Consider the following 20371-nt stretch of genomic DNA (forward strand, 5'->3'; position numbering starts at 1 on the left):
ATATCATAAAATACAAATTTTTAATATTACGTTATTAAATTCAGTGTAAAAAATATTTCTGATGAAGTGATTATTTGTATTTTATGGTATTGCTTGGTGTGAAAGTTTTGTTTTCTTTTTTAATAGTTGTCAATGTTTCTTAAACTAATATAGATAAATCAATGGTTTTTCCATGAAACACAGAATTTTCCACAAATATTTGGTAATACTATAGGAAGATTTATATACATTAAATATTTTTTATGACAAGAGTGCCAAAAAAAATTCTTAAGGTTTTTCAAAAACTCTTGTCTTGGCCACCCAATGAGATTGATTGATGCATCTCTCTGGATTTTGTCCTTCCTAATGAATGGAACTAGCTGTGCTAAACTGAGCAGACGCTGCCCTTTCTTAGTAAACAGACTGCCAGTTTTAGCTGGACAGCAGCTGTGTACGGAATGTGAAGGTTTACCAGCTCACTCCCTCAGGATAATTCTCCATAGGCTTCTCAATCACACAGAACAAAATGCAGAGCTCCCTAAATGATCAGGCCTTGCTGCCCTTTCAAACGCCCGTCTTGTTATGTTCTCCCTCACTCATTGAGATCTAATATTTCTGTCCAGCTTTCACTCTTCTGAGTACAACATACTCTTATTGCCTCAGGGCCTGTCGCTTGCTGCAGCTGCTGTTTGAGCTGTTCTTCCCCTTGCTTTCTGTCTGACCAAGGACAGTTTAACCTCCAGCTCTCAGCATCAGTGCCCTTTTGTTAGACGTTTTGCTGGTCGACGCTTCATTATATATTTTATCCTCTCTCACCTTCAGTATTCTCTTCTACAGCAATTTTTAATCTTTTCATTCATCAGTTGCAATTTATAATTGCATGAATACTCTGTGCCAGGAGGGCAGGGACCACATTTGTTTTGGTCACCCCTCTATACTAAGGAGATGCTGTGTTGGATAGAAAATAAGCATGACTCCAGCAGTATATATGTGTGAAATAATTAGTGTGTTATTATTATACTTGTGGAATACTGCCAAAAAACACCTATTTGAATTAATACATTTTATAAGTTTATTATTTCGATCTTATTATAATAATAAACAATAATTTTGCCTTATTTCTTTTTTAAAGATAGAACTACTGCCTTGCAATTAATGATAAAGTAAATCTAAACAATTCAATTTTCCATAAATGTAGTATGTATTTCAGAACAGTGAAATAAAATTATATGTTGAGAACATTATCTTTCTTAGTTTCTATTATCATGTAAAGTAGACAATAATGCATTATTTGCTTAGAGATTATGGCCAATAACGATATATTTACATCAACTTTAGAGGTCATTTGGAAATAAAACATTAGTTAAAAACAGAATGTGAAATTGGAGTGTGTGTCATTGTTTTTAAGAAAAAAGACTGCATTACAAACTCATCAAAATATTAAATTTTTTATTTTAATATTTTCAACTCAAAGAAATAACCATAGGAGAAAACTTATTGTATTATTATTTTTGCTGACATTAAGGGACAGATTTCTGAGAATAAGAATGCCAGAAACTTAAAGAAATCAATTTTCTAATAATACTGGTTTCAATTCCAAAACTATGATGAGCAAAATAATTTTTGAGATTGGACATTTTATATATATGTATATATATGTGTTTATATAAATATTTATGTATATATATGTGTATATATACACACACACATTTATAAATATATTGAGTTATTTAAACCTAAAACTATGTTTCCTTTAAACTACTATAATAACCAACTAAGTGATTTTACTTGTTATGCTATAATTGTGTTATTTGGGGTTGGCTAGCTTGGGGAGTCTAACAACCTCAGTAGTAAAATGTTCACTGTTGCTGAATCAAGTGTTCGTCTGCTTTGATAACACTGTCTACAAGAGTGTCTCCCAGAACTTTCAGTGCTGTATATATGGCTGAACCTAGGTAACTAAATTGGGGTTCGTTTTACTCCTATAACTGGTTATACATGAACGCACTCACCTATCTATAGAATAAATCCCTCATTTATCAGCTTCACCATTGTCTAAACAGTCTAAGTAAAAATCGCCACTCTGTAGTTTCTTTCTGTTTAGAGCTTTTTGTATCTTAGGAATTGGGCCACTAGTTCCATTAAACATTACTAGTGAATATGTATTTGTTGAATCCCTGTTTTGTTCAGGACACTAGGTCATGAGACCCTGATGTAAAGGGCACTTTGTTTTCAAAGAGTTCATAGTCATAGTGGAGCACAGAGAAAAAGAAAAAAATTTATTAGGTCCAACTATCTATGGTGAGCTCTAGAATGGTGTGTTATGGGAGCTCTCAGCCAGGACTCTCATGTCACAACATCCTTAGTCAACACCACTAGTGTCAGGCTTATGAGTCTGAGATGTAGTGTATATCTGTGTCATGTCCCTTCTTAGATAACAGCCCAAAACAGAATTCTTGATTTCTCTCTCTTCCCAACCTGATGTGTTTGTACCCTAGTCTCTCCCTCTTTAGTTGCTCAAGCAAAAACCATAGATATTGTCCTTGATTTCTCTCTTTCCACCTTTCTCATATCCATTGCATGAGCTCTGTTTCCAAAGACATCTTAGCTTAATATCCTCTTCTTTGCCACTAGTCCGAGTCATTTCCACTCCTCCCTCCTTTAAGCCACTACCATCTCTCTATTGAATGAATGCAACAGGCTTCTGGAGTCTTGCTGCAGGGATAATGACCTTTCAAATACACTCCTTAGATCATATTATTCATCTCTTTAAAAATCTTATAGGATTTTTAAAGACTGAAGCTAAGTTCTTACCAGGAACTTCAGACCCTACAGATGCTGACCTTTTCTTACTTCTCTAACCTCATCCCCCAAGATTTATTCATTCTCTCTGTTCCCACCACATTGTTTCTCCTTCAGCTCCTTGAACTGCCTTCTTCATATGTATTTAAGGACATCTGCATTTTCTATTCTTCTGCTGGAGCTCTTTTTCCCCGCATATTTTCATGACTGCCTCATTCTCCACATTCAGTGCTCAACTCAAATTTGTCACTTATTCAAAGAGAACTCCTCAGGTACCCTTTGTAAGACAGCATCCTTGTGCCAGTTCATTCCTATTGTATTGACCAATTTTCTTTAATTTGTGGTATATTAATTTCTCAAATATTAGCCTCTTAGTTTAGAATGATTTTAGATTCACATAAAGATTGCAAAAATAATACAGAATTTGCACTTATCCATCTTCCACAAATGTTAACATATTACAAAGCCATGATATATTTGTCAAAACTAGGAAGTTTACCTTAGGACTGCACTCTCAAATAAACTGAAAACTGTAGTCAGATTTTACTAATCTGAATTTTTCAGTTTTCCCAATCAGGATATCCCATTGAGTTATTCATCATTTTCTAATCTGTGACTGTTTTCTATTCTTTCCTGGTTCTTCATAATTTTGACGTTTTTGAAGAGTACTATTCAGGTATTTTTTTAGTGTGTTATTTAATTTGGGTTTATATAAACTTTTTCATGATTCGACTAGGATTATGCTTTTGGGGGAATAGTACTACAAAACAGAAGTGCTCTTATTATTACATGTTATCAGGAGACATGTGACGTCAACATGTGTTATCACTAGTAAAATTAACTGCAATCACTTAATTAATGTAATGTCTGCCAGGTTTCTCCACTGTAAAACTGGTAGATTTTTTTTTTCCTTGTCATACCCAATTATTTGGAAACAACTCAAATGCAGCCAACAATGAATATGAGGGAAGTTATTCAAAATCTTTTAGGTGAAGTAGTAGCAACAAATATTTGTAATTATTTAAAGAAGCTTTGTTTCCTTGCTTCTATTTAATTATCTACTCATATATTTATATAGTAAGGACTTAGGGATATTTACTTTAATCTTTAAATAATATTCTGTTTCTTTTTAGATATTATCTGAAGCATTCCGCTAGAATGCAAGTTTCATAAAGGCAGAGATCTCATTTATCTTGCTCATCACTGTAACTCTTGAGGCCTTAAATAATTTCTGGCACAGGATAAACATTCAATAAATATTGGTGAATGAAAGATGAAATAATATAAAATGTATATTTTTATGATAACTTTTACTCACCCTTCTTCATCCTTTAATTAAAAGAGGAATGGACTTGCAGAAACCAAAGAATTTTTAACACACTCGATCATTATGTCCAGGGAAAAAATGTGAGATGTCTGCTTTGATGCTTTCACATCAAATGTTTGGGGGTACTTTGCAATCTTGGCAAAGAATCCTAAAGAAATCTGACCAACGTAAACAGAAATTTAGCTTCAATCTAACAATAATGGTAGAACAAGTCTTACTGAGATTTGCACTGACTCCGTGCAACCTATCCAGAGAATGGTACAAATGGCAGGGTTCCATGAGTAACAGTCATGTGAATTACTGATGTTTTCTTACCTTCCGCACAATAGCCCATACATCCCTGAGTTGGCTGTAGTAAGTATACAAAAAAGTTCCCACAGTTTCTTACAGACACTGGGATTTGAAAGAGACAGCAGTCTTTTGTAGTGCTAAACAAAAACTGCCATGTTGCACAAGCTGTCAATTGCTTGATCTCCCCAGGAGATGGCAGTGTTTCTGAATCTCTCAGAGACAGCCAGATGGGGGCCTGAGTTCCACAGTGGTTCATCTTTTGCAGCACAGAAAACAAAAGTTGAAAATTCAATTTATTTTCATCCATTGTAGATATATCAACTTTGCATTTTCTTCTAAACAACCCTTAAAATATTATTAATCATTAAAAAAATTGTAACTTGCACTTGTTCTATACAATAAAAAGTAGTTTTAAGGAATACTAAATTTAAGGGTAGAAATCTCATAGTTAATATACTCATTCACAAATTCATTGTAAATATTAATAAATTTATTCCATGCATTACATTTGTATTGTAAACAAGGGAAATTAAATCTCAGATACCTTACTAAAATAGCTGATAAATTCTAAAATAAGACAAGTCAATCTAAAGTTATCTTAACACATAACACAAAGATAAACTGATCTTGGAAAGTTCTTGCAAAATTGCTTGAAATAGTATGTCCAAGAAGTGAATGCATAGTTCAGGAGGCAATAAAATCAGCGAGAAGGAAGGTATTACTCAAAATCTGGTGATGGAAAATTGTTTAGTAATTTAAAAATAACAAAGTTTGGCAGGGAGCAGTGGCTCACACCTGTAATCCCAGCACTTTGGGAGGTCCAGGTCGGCAGACTGCCTGAGGTCAGGAGATCGTGACCATCCTGGCTAACATGGTGAAACCCCATCTCTACCCAAAATACAAAAAAATTAGCCCGGTGTGGTGAAGTGCACCTGTAACCCCAGCTACTCGGGAGGCTGAGGCAGGGGAATTGCTTAAACCAGGGAGATGGAGTCTACAGTGAGCCAAGATCGCAGCACTGCACTCCAGCCTGGGTGACAGAGTGAGACTCCATCTCAAAAATAAATAAATAAATAAATAAATAAATAAATAATAACGTTTCAACCTCACATGAAGTCATCAAAATCATTTTCAGATGAAAATAGAATTAAATAGCAAAATAACCCAGGAAAAATAAGAAGAAACTATGTATGACTCAGGAAGAACCAGGACCCTTACTAAATGCATGATCTTGGACAAGGCACTCAACATCCTTCTCTTTTATATTAGGTGGAAGTAGTACCCACCTCAAAGTATCATAGTGAGGTATGGATAAAGTAATGTATATAATACAACTTCTACATAGCAATGGCTCAAAAATCGTTAGCCAGGTTATAATTCTTATTATTATTTCTATGCTTAAAAGCAAAGGAAAAACATAAAGGAAATATTGATATATATGAATGAATTATAATTTTAAAATATAAGATTAAAGTTAAATAATAAAATTATGTGTAAGTAGTACCATATTTTGTTATGTTTATTTATAATCATACTATATTTGCTATTTTATTTTAACATTGTAATATTATCCATTTAAAACTCTAAGACTACAAATGGACAAAATGTACAAATAGGTAATTCACAAAAGAAACACAAATGCCTAATACATACATGAGAATATTCAGTATTGCAAAAGGTATTTTATGTACTGTTATTGGAACTAAAATTATCACTATGTTTTAAGTGAACAATTATATGTATCAAAAGCCTCAAAACACTTTAACCATTACTAATTTAACTTGTAAAAATCAATCTTACTAAAGACACTAAAATTAAAATAATTACATGTACATTTGCTAATTGCAGAATTACTTATTATAGCAAAATCCTGAACGTCCACACATATGGTGATGGTTTAAATAAATATGATACATGTATGACATAATATTATTTTCAAAAATTATAAAAATTAATTTATAATAACAGGAAAATGATCATGCTATAACTGTAACTGAAGAAGAATAGCATGTTTTTCAATTGAACATATAACATGAACATTACAAAACAATATAAATAAGATAAAACAATAGCAAAATGTTAATAACGGTAGTTATGACTGTGTGGATAGATTATGAAGAAATGTTGTTCCACTCCTGTTCTTTATTTCCTAAGCTTTATGTAATGCACATTCATTATTTAAAACATTACAAATAGTAATTTATGTAAGTCGACATGTATTAACCTGTAGAGAAAAAAAAAATCATTGAGTTTCCGGTTGAATGCTTTAAAGTCTTAGCACAAAAAGGGAATGAGAGGGTGGGGATAGAGAGCACTTCCTGGTGGAGCACAGCCTGCTCAGTTTAACTGATCTCCAGGAAAACAGCCAGGGAAACTGGTTCACTTTTACATTTGTGTGAGGTTCTAGAAACAATTGTAGCTAAATCAGCCTTAAGAGAAAACACAAATATTTTAAATGTGGTGAAGTTCCTCCAATTTTCTCAAACTTTACTTTTAAATTCTAATTGTTTTTTAGTTCCTTACAAATGAAGTGTCACAAAAGCAACTAATGAGCAAATAAACAAAAAAGGGATAATGAGACTTAGCCACAATGCCACACTTTAAAATTAAACATTGTTAAAATTTCAATGTCTTTCCAGAGATCTTTTACATTAGTGCTTAAAAGGAAAATGATTCCTGCTTCTGCAGTATTTATAAAATGTGAATAACAATAAGGAAAACAAGCCTTTTGCTAAGACATAATCTTATGTGATGCGATCTCCCTCCAGGGGCCAATAGTAGCTGCATGACCTCTAAGTTAAAAGAAAGTCAACTTTAAGAATGAAATCACACCCAATAAGTGTATAATTATATAGGGTAAATTTGTGAGTGATGATGTAATTATGTAATTTGGGAAGCATTACACAGACATATGTCTTCAATAATATCATGCCTTTATTAGCTACCTATCACAACTGAACACCTATTTATGCAGAATTCACTTGGGAAACCAGTCAGCTGAGAAAGACTGTGATAAGGGAGAAGATCAGGTACATGACTTTTGGTCATGTGACTCATGCTTAGTGTCTGTGTTCACATCTTTATAATGAGGTAACAATAGCTACCTCAAAGCATCACTGAGAGAACTAGTGAGTTTACATATGCAATAATGTCCACAAGTGCAGGGAATTTATAAGTTGCAAAATAAATGTCAGATTAAAACCCTTCTTCCACTTTGATCATATAAGTTGGATGCTGAGTTAATGGCCTTAGTGTTTTGACAGATTTAGACTTAGTCTCATTCCTTAGATCCTGTGGATAAAAATGTGGTCGCAATAATAAGAGTTGAACTGAAAGGATAACTAGTCAGAGTATGATAAGTAGAAATAATGTCTATTTCACGACAGTATCATCAGATGAATGGGGACTACAAATGAATTAGGGGAACTTGCATTTGAAAATCATGCTAACGATAAGTACAATTGTCAATAGAATTTCAGAATGGCTTGGATAAGTAATACAAGTTAGCTGAGGGATTACCCAAGAAATCACACTTTATGTTCATTCTTCTGCTTATTTTTTGAAGCATTTTGGAAGAAAATGTATTTGTCAAATGAAATAAGAATGAAAGAAGTCACCTGGGCTAGACAAGTCAATACTACGCAATGCTATACAGGACAATGCTATGATCAGAATCATATCATGTTGTAAAAAGAGTAAAGTTTATGAAAAGTTAAGTTTTCAAATAAAACACATCCGATGTGAGTTCATGTATAAAACCTTTTTAATTTTGTCCATTTAAACCTGATGTGTTTGAAAGACATACGCTTACATGTTCACATCTATAAAGAAAAAAAGGGTATGTTGGCTGTACAAATTTTGGGTTTGAGGAGGGAGCTTAAGTGAGATAAGGCCATATGCCTCCAGAGTATTGAATGTGCTACAGGTACACTGTCTTCCAACTGTGATCAGGAAATACCTGGAGATTTCACTGCCACACTGAGTTCTTCTTAGTCTTAGAATAGGAGGTGCCGAGCCTGTAAGTTTTACTCCATCAGTTAAGAAAGGCAGTGAGAGGCAACAACTGACAAAACTGAAGCACTTTAGATAAACAGTATTTTACTGTTTGCAGGTAATACACCTGAGCCCTAGAGAACAACTGCCTGTATTCAAAACTCAGCTTTTTGACCTGCTAGCTGTGACTGTAAGAGCACTATGCCTAAGAATATATGTTTTCTGCACTGTTTGATGGAAATAATGATGATATATTGTATCCTAGAGTTGTATACTCATACAAGATAATGTTGGTAAAAGTGTTTCTGGACTGCATGGAACATAACATTAACTATTACTATTATTATTAGACTAGGTAATGTGGGAATAGTCTTTCAGATTAACTCAATCTTATATAAAATTGAAACAATATTTTTAGCATGAGAAATAAGCTGGCTGTAAGAAGATACAAATCTCATATGAAAAACACATAAGGAAAATCATATGTAGTAATATGTAGAAAATCATATGTAGTACTTAGGGAGTTGACATACCTCAACACATTTGGTTGGCATCTCAGCAGGTCTGTCAAAGATGAGAAATCTATACCATCCGGGGGAGAGGGAATGGTCACATATTAGGTCTTGAACAGCTGACTGCTGGAGGTGCCACGAGTCAAAATGGACACTTCTATAAGGACTCTGAAGAAACTGATGTCCCCCAGGAGAGCACTCCTGAGCTAGTATGGAAAGACAGGTGTTCTTATGTAATGCATTTTGTTTGTTGACGTAGTTCAGTCCTCAATTAAAATTGATTCCCATAATAAAAAATAAAGCAAATTAACTTACTATTGCACATAAAGACCCTCTGAAATGTCAGGGTCTGTTAGTAAGTCATAAGTGACTTAACTAATTTGCATGTTTCATAAATGCAATAAACAAATCAACAAAACTCTTTAGAATGTACTTTTGAAACATGCAAGCTTTAAAACCTTCATTTTCATTTAATTCAAACAACCAATAGAGTTGCTTGCTCTTGAGTTAGGATGTCAAGTCACAGGACCTACAAGGATTTCTCTTGAGCCTGGTACTCTGGATTTGAATATCACTATTGTTTCTCTACAACCAGTTTCTCCCAAAGTAGCCACATGCCTCAAAAATTCTATTTCTGCCAAATGCTCGAATGCAACAAACTGAACTAATCTTTTAATGCTAACTCAATATGTGTAAAGTGCTTTCAAACTAAAGGTTCCTGCATTCTTGAATGCAGAAAAACATTAAAAATTTTTTAAGTTGTTTTCCAAAATTTTGGAAGTACCTTTTGCCTACTAAGCACAGAAAACAAATGGGATGGAGGGGAGCAGGTTTGAAGGGGAAACAAGAAAAGCCCATGGCGAAAGGGAGAATTCTTTAGTCTTTTTTAGGAAACCTTTTATCTGAGTAGTCTTTGGCCTGGAATATACTTATTCCATGAAATCCACAGAGGCCAAACAAAAAGCTCCACTTTCCAGCACTAAAAGTGGAGAGAAGAGCAGGCAGTGAAACAGTTATCCTAAAATGCAACTCTTGTTTGAGGCTCCTGTGTTCCCAAATTACTGAAATAATAAGCACCACAAGGAACTGTCTGTATTTGAAAACTAGAGTATCTTGTTGGCACAGTTGATAGAAAATCTTCAAATATTATATATTATATTTATTGATGGAAAACCTGTAATAAAGATGGCATCTATGAAATTAGAAAGGTGAAAGAAACAATTCAGTCATTACTAAAAATACCTCATTGGGCCGGGCGCGGTGGCTCAAGCCTGTAATCCCAGCACTTTGGGAGGCCGAGACGGGCGGATCACGAGGTCAGGAGATCAAGACCATCCTGGCTAACACGGTGAAACCCCGTCTCTACTAAAATACAAAAAACTAGCCGGGCGAGGTGGCGGGCGCCTGTAGTCCCAGCTACTCGGGAGGCTGAGGCAGGAGAATGGCGTGAACCCGGGAGGCGGAGCTTGCAGTGAGCTGAGATCCGGCCACTGCACTCCAGCCCGGGTGACAGAGCAAGACTCCCTCTTAAAAAAAAAAAAAAAAAAAAAAAAACCTCATTGTGGAAAAAGCTTATCTAACTAAAAAAAGTATCAAATACTTACTATATAATTTTAAATTACAGAAGTGTTTATAAAACAAAATCAATTTCTCAACTTTAATAAGGAGAACAAAAAATCAGAGATACTAATTTACAAGCGGATCTCACAAGTGTAGCCTATGAAAAATAAGTCATTATAATTAGAATTATGTTTCTGCTTTGTATTTTGTTTGTAGTTATGGCAATTAAACTATACAAAGACATTATTTTCCAAATGATCTCTCTACATAATTTTTTTTAGTACAAGATATTGGAAGTCAACACAAAAGGCTCCTCTTTCTTTTGTCTATAAATCCTCCATAGTTGTTAATTTCCCAGAAGGCTCCAATGTCAACACGAAATAAGTATTTTATAAAATATGTATAGATAGAAATCAAGGAATGTGCTATCATTTCATCTAATTTTGAAATATCTCTAATACCCTTCAAAACAAGGACATTGCACCAGGTTACAATCTTTTAAAAAAGAGATTTTGAAAGAGATTCCTAGTAAGGTGTGCATAAACTATTAAAATGTTTTCTCTGATCTCTTTTCTACAATAGAATTTTGTCTCGGGAAAAAATCAATAACTCCATCTTTATTTTGTGTAGTATTCCTCCTTACTCAGCACCTTTGTAGTTCTTGCATTTCTTCTGGTTTAGCTGCTTTGTTTCCTAATACAAAGCCGAAAATATAAGATGTATAAAAGAAATCACTGCTTGACATCAACAACATTAGAGAATTGTGTAATATTTAACTCAAAATTTTATTTATTTACTTTTATTCAATATTTATCTTATAGGATAATTTTAAATTCATATATTTTATATCTATTATTTCATAACTTTTTTCTAAAAATCTACTTATCTTATTTACACTGTTCAAGGACTATATAGAAAGTTTAGAAATCTTATTAGCAATAATCAAGCCACATTTTCAAAGCTTGATTCCAAACTTAGCTCTAGATTGCATGACATAGTTGAGTGAGGATTATATTGATGGCTTGGGCTCTCATTTGTGCATCTGAGGACTCTGCTCAACAAATACTAAAAGAATAGCTCTACAAGCCCATCTCATTCATCAGTCAAGTTCATGGCATGATATACAGAGCTTTCTGGCAAACTGACAATATAACTTTTCCCCTAAAAAAAAAAAGTAGATATAAAATATACATTAAATTTATACTTCTATTCATCCTGACTACTTCCTGATATGATTTAAGAAATTTGGGTAATATATAATAGAATTTACAGTACTTGAATTTCAAGTATTTTGGAAGAATGTGTCAAATTATAAATAATAGAGCCATAGTGATAACATATGCAAATAATTTCCTTTTTTTGTTTCTACATACGAGGTAACCTGTATTAGATTATTTTCCAGTTTAATGTAATGACCAAGACTAGAATTCTACAAAATTCAGAACTGGTTGATACACAATATATTAAGAAGCCAAATAAATCATTTTATTTTTAAGAGATAAACATGCATAACCCTTGGTGACAGGTACTTCATAATAACTGAATTTGTAGTTATAAAATCTTCTGTATATTATCCTACAGGAATTCCTACAGGAATTTCAAGTATTTTGAAAATTTCAAGTCTTCAAAATCTTATAACATCTTCAAAGATTTGAGAAAGGGAAAAGCCACGTTTGATGCCCAAACATAATGAGAAATAAAAAATAATTTAGTTTCTGACATTCAAAATAGAATTTTGTTGGAAAATCATTCCCATGGTTTAGAAGAATCCAATGTCTGCCGGATGCAGTAGCTCACATCTGTAATTCCAGCACTTTGGGAGGTCAAGAGGCCAAGGCAGGTGGATCACCTGAGGCCAGGAATTGGAAACCAGCCTGACCAACATGGAGAAAGCCATCTCTACTAAAAATATATACCTATATATTTTGTGTATATATATAGTATGTGTATATATATACACAAAAATATATATATAGTATGTATATATATACACACAAACTATATAGTGTATATATATATATAGTGTATATATATATATATATATACACTGTATATATAAATACAAAAATACAAAATTAGCCAGGCATAGTGGTGCATGCCTGTAATTCCAGCTACTCGGGAGGCTGAGGCAGGAGAATCACTTGAATCCGGGAGGTGGAGGTTGCAGTTAGCCAAGATCACGCCACTGCACTCCAGCCTGGGCAACAAGAGTGAAACTCCGTCTCAAAAAAAAAAAAGAATCAATGTCATAAAAATGGCCATACTACCCTAAACAATCTAAAGAGTCAAGACTATTTCTATGAAACTACCAATGTTGTTTTTTACAAAATTAGAAAAAAGCTACTCTAAAATTCATATGGAGCCAAAAAAAAAAGTGTCCCAATAGCAAAAGCAATCTTCAGCAAAAAGAATAAAGTCTGAGGCATTGCATTACCCGACTTCATACAATATTATAAGGCTACAGTAACCAAACATCATAGCAGTCATTCAAAAACAGACACACAGACCAATGGAACAGAATAGAGAACCCACAAATAAAGCCACACACCTACAGCCATCTGATCTTTGACAAAGTCAACAAAAATAAGCAATGGAAAAAGGACTCCCTATTCAATAAATGGTCCTTGGATAACTGGCTAGCCATAGGAAGAATAATGAAACTGGACCCCTACTTTTCACCATATGCAAAAATTAACTTAAGATGGATTAAAGATTTAAATATAAGACCTCAAACTGTAAAAAGTCCTAGAAAAAACCCTAGGAAATACCTTTCTGCACATGGGCCTTGGCAAAGAACTTATGACTAAGTCCTCAAAAGCAACTGCAAAAAAAAAACCCTAAAATTAACAAGTTGGACCTCATTAAAGAGTTTCTCCACTATCAATAGGGTAAACAGACAACCTACAGAATGGGAAAAAATATTCACAAACTATGCATCTGAAAAAGGTCTAATATCCAGAATCTATAAGGATTTTAAATAATTCAACAAGCAAAAAACAACCCCATGGAAAAGTGGGCAAAAGACATGAAAAGATGCTTCTCCAAAGATGCCATACAAATGGCCAACAAACATATGAAAAAATGCTCAATATCACTAATCATCAAAGAAACGCAAATCAAAACCACAATGAGATATTATCTTATATCAGTCAGAATTACTATTATTAAAAAGTCAATAAACAACAGATGTCAGTGAGGCTGTGGGGAAAGGGAACATTTATACACTGTTGGTGGGAATGTAAATCAAATCAGTCACTATGATAAGCCGTCAAAGAAATGAAAAAAGAACTAATCTCAAAGAATGGAAAAAAGAACTATCATTCAACCCAGCAATCCCATTATGGGTATACACCCACGGAAAATAAATTATTCTACCAAAAAGAAGACACATGTACTGGTATGTTCATCCCAGCACATTCACAGTAGGAAAGACATGGAATCAGCCATGGTGCCCATCAACAGTGAATTGGATAAAGAAAATGTAGTATACCTGAAACTGGTCCAATAGTCCCACAGAACTGATGTTTATGGTTTCTTTTGAATAAACATAGAAATTGACCCTCCCAGTCTTAAAACTTCAGACAGTTACAACTGTCTTATCTGAGTTCCTTTCTCAGGAAACCAACCATCAGGCCTAGCAACTGAAACTTACCAGATTACCACATCTGGAAAATGAGATTCCAGAGCCCTACCCATCATGATTGCTTAACTGACCATCAGCTTCCTGTTGACCAACTCATCTCCCTTATTCCTCCCTAATTCCTGTATTCTTACATGTAGCTATAGCTCTTCTCTGCTATATAAATCCAATTTTAATCAGTCAGAGAGATAGATTTGAGACTGATCTTCCATCTCCTCAGCTGGAGCACCCTATTAAAGCCCTCTTCCCTAGCAATACTCATTTTCTCAGTGATTGGCTTTTTGTGCAGGATTATGCCTATAGTATAGGAGAAAAAGATATGATTGGCTTTTTTCTGAACTCCTGGTATTTCAGTAATACATATACAACATGCAACACCATGCAGCCATAAAAAAGACTAAAATCATGTCCTTGGCAGCAACATGGATGCAAATAGAGGCCATTATCCTAAACAAACTAATGCAGAAACAGAAAACCAAATACTGCATGTTCTCACTTATAAGGGCAAGCTGAACACTGGGTACCCACAGACATAAAGATGGGAAAAATAGACACTAGGGACAGGGACTACTGAAGGGGGAAGGAAAGAAGAGGGTAAGGATTGAAAAACTACCTATTGGGTACCATGCTCACTATCTGGGTGACAATATCATTTGTACCTCAAACCTGAGCATCGTGCGATGTACCTTTGTAACAAACCTGCACATGTATTCCTTGAATCTAAAATAAAAGTTGAGATTTTTTTTTTAAATAGAATTTTAGGTTCTTCAACAATGCAGATGGTTAAAAAGCAAGAGAAAATAGAGAGTGGCTAGTTTGCTAAATCACTTTACATTGGCCTTCTTTACATATCAAAAGACAAAGTGAGGGCCTCTTCTGAATACAATTAGATTGAAAGTAAAAGGATAGAAAATAATATATCCTACAAGTAGCAACCAAAAGAAAGGTGGTATGGTTGTACTACTATCAAACAAAGAAGAACTTAAAACATAAAAGTCTTACCAGAGATGAGGGACACTTTATAATGACAAAAGGGTCAATCCATGAGGAAGATAAAGCAATTGTAACATAATTGAACCTAATAACAGAGCACTGAAATATATGAAGCAAAATCCAGCAGAAACTGAGGGGAAAAAATACATATTTTAACAATAACAATTGGAGTCTTTAATATCCCACTTTCAATATCAATTTTAAAACAGGCAGCATAATAAATAAATAAAATCAGAACAACAATATAAACCAACTTGACCTAGCAGACATCTATAAACACTATTCCTAAAAATATTAGAATATAATTTTTCCCCAAGTACACATGGAATATTCACCAAAATAGGCAATCTACTAGACCATAAAACAAACCTTGATAAATTTAAACAGAAAGCTGGGCATGGTGGTACGTTCCTATAAACCCAGCTACTTGGGAGGTTCAGGTGGGAGAATTGCTTCAGTCCAGGAGTTCAAATCCAGCCTAGGCAACATAGTAAGAGCCTACTTCTAAAAATAAAATAACATAAAATTAAAACAAAATTCAAAAAGATGAAATTCATACAAAGTATGTTCTCTGATCACAATGGAATGAAATTAGAACTCAATAACAATGAAATTTAAGAAAACTTTACAAATATGTGGAAATTAAACAACCAAAATAATCACTGAGTTAAATAATAAAAGAAAAAGAAAACTAAAAAATACTTGGAGAAATGTTAAAATGAAAATACAACATACCAAAATGTATGGAATGCTGCTACAGTAATGCGTGGAAGGACATGTATAGACAGGGATACGCCTATAGTATAGGAGAAAAAGATATGAACATAACAAGTTAACCTTGCACCTTAAGACACTGGAAAAATAAGAGCATACTAAACCTAAAAGAAGAAGAAGGAAGGAAATTTTAAAGACTGGAAGGAAAATTGATGAAACTGAGTATAGAAAAACAATAGAGAAAAATCAGTGAAACCAAAAGCTGGTTCTTTGAAAGAATCAACAAAACTGACAGATCTCTAACTAGATTTATTGAGAAAAAAAGAGAGAAAGATTCAAATTACTATAAGCAGGAATGAAATAGGGGACACCACTGCAAACCTTATTAAGGGATACTATGACTGTTATACACCAATAATTAGATAACTTAGATGAGATTGGCAAATTCCTAAAAAGACACAAACTACAGAAAGAACTCAAGAAGAAAAATAAAATCCAAATAGATTTATAACAAGTAAAAAGATCAAATCAGTCAAAAAACTATCCACAAATAAAAGACCTGGCTCACATGGCATAATGCTAAATTCTACCAAACATTTGAAAAATTACCCCGATTCCTCTGAAACACTTTCAAAAAAAATAGAAGAAGATGGAACACTTTCCACCTCATTGTATGAGCCCAGTATCATAGCCCATTATTATGGTTACCCTGACACCAAAGCCAGAAAAATATATAACAAGAAAAGATGACTACAAACCAACATATCTCTGGAATATGGATGAAAAAATCTTCAGCAAACTGAATCCAGAAACATAAAATATACATGCATAAAAATTATAACCAAGTGAAATGTATTCCAGGAACACAAGGTTGGTTTAATATCTAAAATTGAATTGCTATAATATACCATATAGATAGCATAGAAGTTAAAATCCACATGTTCATCTCAATAGACACAGAAAAAGCATTTTAAAAAAATTCAACACCTCTTCACGATAAAAACTCTCAACAAACTAGGAATAGAAGGAAGTTTCCTCAACTTGATAAAGGATATATACAAAACACCCACAACTTACGTTTTATGTGATAAAGAAAGACTTGGTGATTTCCTGTAAAATCAGGAACAAGACAAGGATATCTACTCTCACCATATCAATTCCACATTGTACTTTAGAATAGCTAATTCTACCCAGAGGGGCTAGCCAAGATAAATAAATAGAAGATATCCAGATTGAAAAGGAATAAGTAATACTATCTCCATATAGAAAACTCTAAGGAATCAACTTAAAAAACTACAGTATAGTATTCCCTCAATATCCACAGGAGATTATTTCCAGGACCCATAGAATGTGAGAAAATAATTGCAAATCACATATCCAATAAGAGAATTATATCTGGAATATGCAAATAACTTACACAACTCAATAAGAAAAAGGTCAACTACCCATTTTTTTAAATGGCAAAGGATCTAAGTAATTATTTCTCTGAAGAGGATAAGCTAAATGTCTAATAAGAACATTAAAATGCTTGATACCGTTAGCCATTAGGAAAATGACAATCAAGCTACAATGAAATACCACTTTACAACCATGAGGATGGGTAGAATCCAAATGTCAGTTAATAAAAAGTATTGATGGAAACATGAAGAAGTTAGAAACTTCATACACTGTTGCAGAAACACAAAACAGCACAGCTACTTTGGAAAACATCCTGGCTGTTCCTTAAGTAGTTAATCATAGAATTACCCTATGACCCGGTATTTCCACTCCTAGGCATATATCTCAGAGAAATGAAAACACATATCCAAACAAAACTTGTACCTCGGTGTTTATAGCAGCATTATTTATAATAGCCAAAAGGTGGAAACAACCCAAATGTTCATCTTCTAATTCATCAACTAATGAATGTACATACCAAATGTAGTATATCCACACAATGGAACTATATTCTATCTTAAAAAGAAATGAAGTACTGGCACATGCTACAAGATGAATGAACATTGAAAACGTTGTGCTAGGTGAAGTAGGCAAGTCACAAAAGACAACCTATTATATGATTCAATTTGTATAAAATATCCAGAATAGGTAAATGCAATGAGACAGAAAGTAGATTAGTAATTCCTTATAGCTGGGGAGGAAGGGAGGGTGATAGAGGGTATGGGGCATGATAACCAAAGGTACAGTATTTCTTCTTGAATTGATAAAAATGTTCTAAAATTGACTGTGGTCATGGTTGCATATACCTGTAAATATACTCTGAATATACACATATCTGTGAAAATGAAAAACCATAGAGTCACACACTTTAAGTGAGTGATTTGTATGGTATATGAACATCTTAATAAAGCTATTTGAAAAAAGAAGTCTCAATAAATGTATTTTCCATTCACCTCGTCTTCTAGTTTTACTCTATTAAATATAAAGAACTTATAAATGTTACCAATGTTATGAACTTAAAACCTGGTAATGGGTAATATTTGTCTTCAGTAGAGAGATTACAAAGCTATTATACAGAGGCAGAAAGGTGTTATGTGGTGTATAGTAAACATGAAATCATTTTCCTTTATAAACATCGGTCATTTTTTTCCTGGAAATATTTATCTAACTGTAATGAATAGAAGTATGGTTTTACAAGTATTTTTTAAAGTTGTTCATAAAGATTTAGTAAATCTGTAAGCAAACTGAAGAAGGACCAGAAAAAATATCATTCAGAAAATAATACATTTGATTTTAGCATTTTATTTTTAAGTTTTGCATGGGATAGTGTTTGTATTACCCTTTTCCAAAGCAAACTTACATCGGCAAAATGGGTTAAGACTTAAAAAATGATAAGACAAAACTATACCCTTGACTGTTACAAATGTAGGTAATTTTTTTTCAAACTGCAGATAGCTGAACACATATCAGACTTATTTCTGAAAAACGTAAGGAAACTTGCAATATAAGAACAAGTCCCCCTTCGTTAATATTCCTATCTGTACCAACACAAAAAACAAGCAGGAAGGGCTAGTGAAAGTTTTAGTTTAACTTCACTGTATTTTAAACTAAGTGTTCTTGATCATGGATTAAAGAAGTAGGAGGGGAGTATTCGCTCCACAGAGATGTCTTCTGCAGTGGCAAAACTGATTCTAACATATATACACAAAAACCATAATACAGTGTAATACGGATATGCCAAACTTAAGTTGGTGATTTATTGTAGGGATAAAATGTTCACCAATGAATTATTTCCGAGGGTCGGGTTAGAGGTGGAATTCGTGCAGTTTGGAATTCAACTCTGTTTCGAGAATTCGGGTCTACTAGCGGCTAGGATACCTGGCAGATCCGGCCAAAGTTTCTCACAGTAAATTAAAAATCAAAGAGCAGAATATCAACAGGAAACAACCAAAAACAGAACCGAGGGTCGTAGAGTAAGAGGAGGCAACAACAGCATGTGCGCAAAAGAAAACTGAAGCGTAATAGGCTAGAAATTGACCACTTCAAGGACAGCGGAGGGACAGAGGGGAGGCGGGTGAGGAACAAACATCGCATGCGGCCTTAAAACGCACAGGGACGCTCCCCATGTCAGGGGAGAAGTCTGGCCCAGTCCTTCCACCGCCCAGGCGGCGCCCCTGCGCGCCCACCGCCGCGAGCCCTACCTCGCCGTCCTTCCCCCGGGGCCAGGAGCATCAGCGCGGTCGCCAGCACCCAGGCTCCGCCAGGCATCGCTGCTTCCGCGGGTGGGGCGAAGGGCGTCGCAGAGCCTGGGCCGCGAGTGACAGGAGGATGGGGCCACCGCAGCCCCTCGGTCTTCCTTTCTTGGATTTTCTCAGTCTGTTCCTGCTTGGAACAGGGAAGCTCCGCGTCCTGGTTCTGTGGCGCAGCCAGTCCTTTCGTTGGTAGAGCCTTCGCGCAGTCCCTCTAGGACTCCTCCCTTCCCATTTTGGCGGCCGGCGGACCTGAAAGCCACGCCCAACCTGTCCCCATAGCCCAGCGAGTCCTGGCAGTGGCTCCGTCGCCTTGGATGTCATCGTGCAGTCGCACAGCCAGGAGTCAAACTACCGGGATGTAGCTCTCGGTGTGCTGCGTCTTGCTGTTCTAACAGAGGCTGTATGAAAACTTGGTAATCCTAGAAACTGCTCAGATGGACCTCCCGTAAAAGAAGCCCCACAAGGTTCCGTTGAAAGAGGCAGTTTCCCATGATTGTATCTTCAGACGGATTCCTAACTGCGCAATTGGCGTTGCTGGTTTGCACCGGAAGGCGAAGGCGCTGAAGATGCTCCTGTCACCTTAGATCTCAGTGATGAACGACACTAGGAGGGAGTAGACACTAACGTTGCAACAGTAGATGCCCTTTCTTCTGCCCTGTGACAGTTTTTCAGAAGTAGAAAGGACTGCGTTTAGACACTAGCCAAACCATGAGGTTTGTCATCCGTATTTGCCGGTGATTCCCAGAGCTCTTACAGTTGTCCAGTGATGACCCAGGACCCTTTAGCACGTGGCCACACGGCTCCCAAGGTTGATCTGGGAGTTATTAGATCAGAGAGCTCTAATGTCTTCCCCCAACCCTCGTCTTTACGT

General features: G+C 34.9%; 1 protein-coding gene across 1 annotated transcript in view; it reads right to left on the reverse strand.

Annotated features, from left to right (window-relative positions):
• Positions 1-19696, reverse strand: part of VWDE (von Willebrand factor D and EGF domains) — a 78203-nt gene extending 58507 nt beyond the window's left edge. Inside the window, exons 1-3 of the mRNA XM_017867396.1 lie at positions 19450-19696; positions 8926-9110; positions 4424-4655 (exon numbers count right to left, since the gene is read on the reverse strand). Of these exons, the coding sequence (XP_017722885.1) occupies positions 4424-4655; positions 8926-9110; positions 19450-19516 (484 nt within the window). The 5' untranslated portion in view covers positions 19517-19696. The remainder of the gene's footprint in view (positions 1-4423; positions 4656-8925; positions 9111-19449) is intronic.
• Positions 19697-20371: the final 675 nt, after the last annotated feature.

Source organism: Rhinopithecus bieti, unplaced genomic scaffold (assembly GCF_001698545.2).
Source record: "Rhinopithecus bieti isolate Rb0 unplaced genomic scaffold, ASM169854v2 scaffold_3832, whole genome shotgun sequence".
Taxonomy (NCBI): Eukaryota; Metazoa; Chordata; class Mammalia; order Primates; family Cercopithecidae; genus Rhinopithecus; species Rhinopithecus bieti.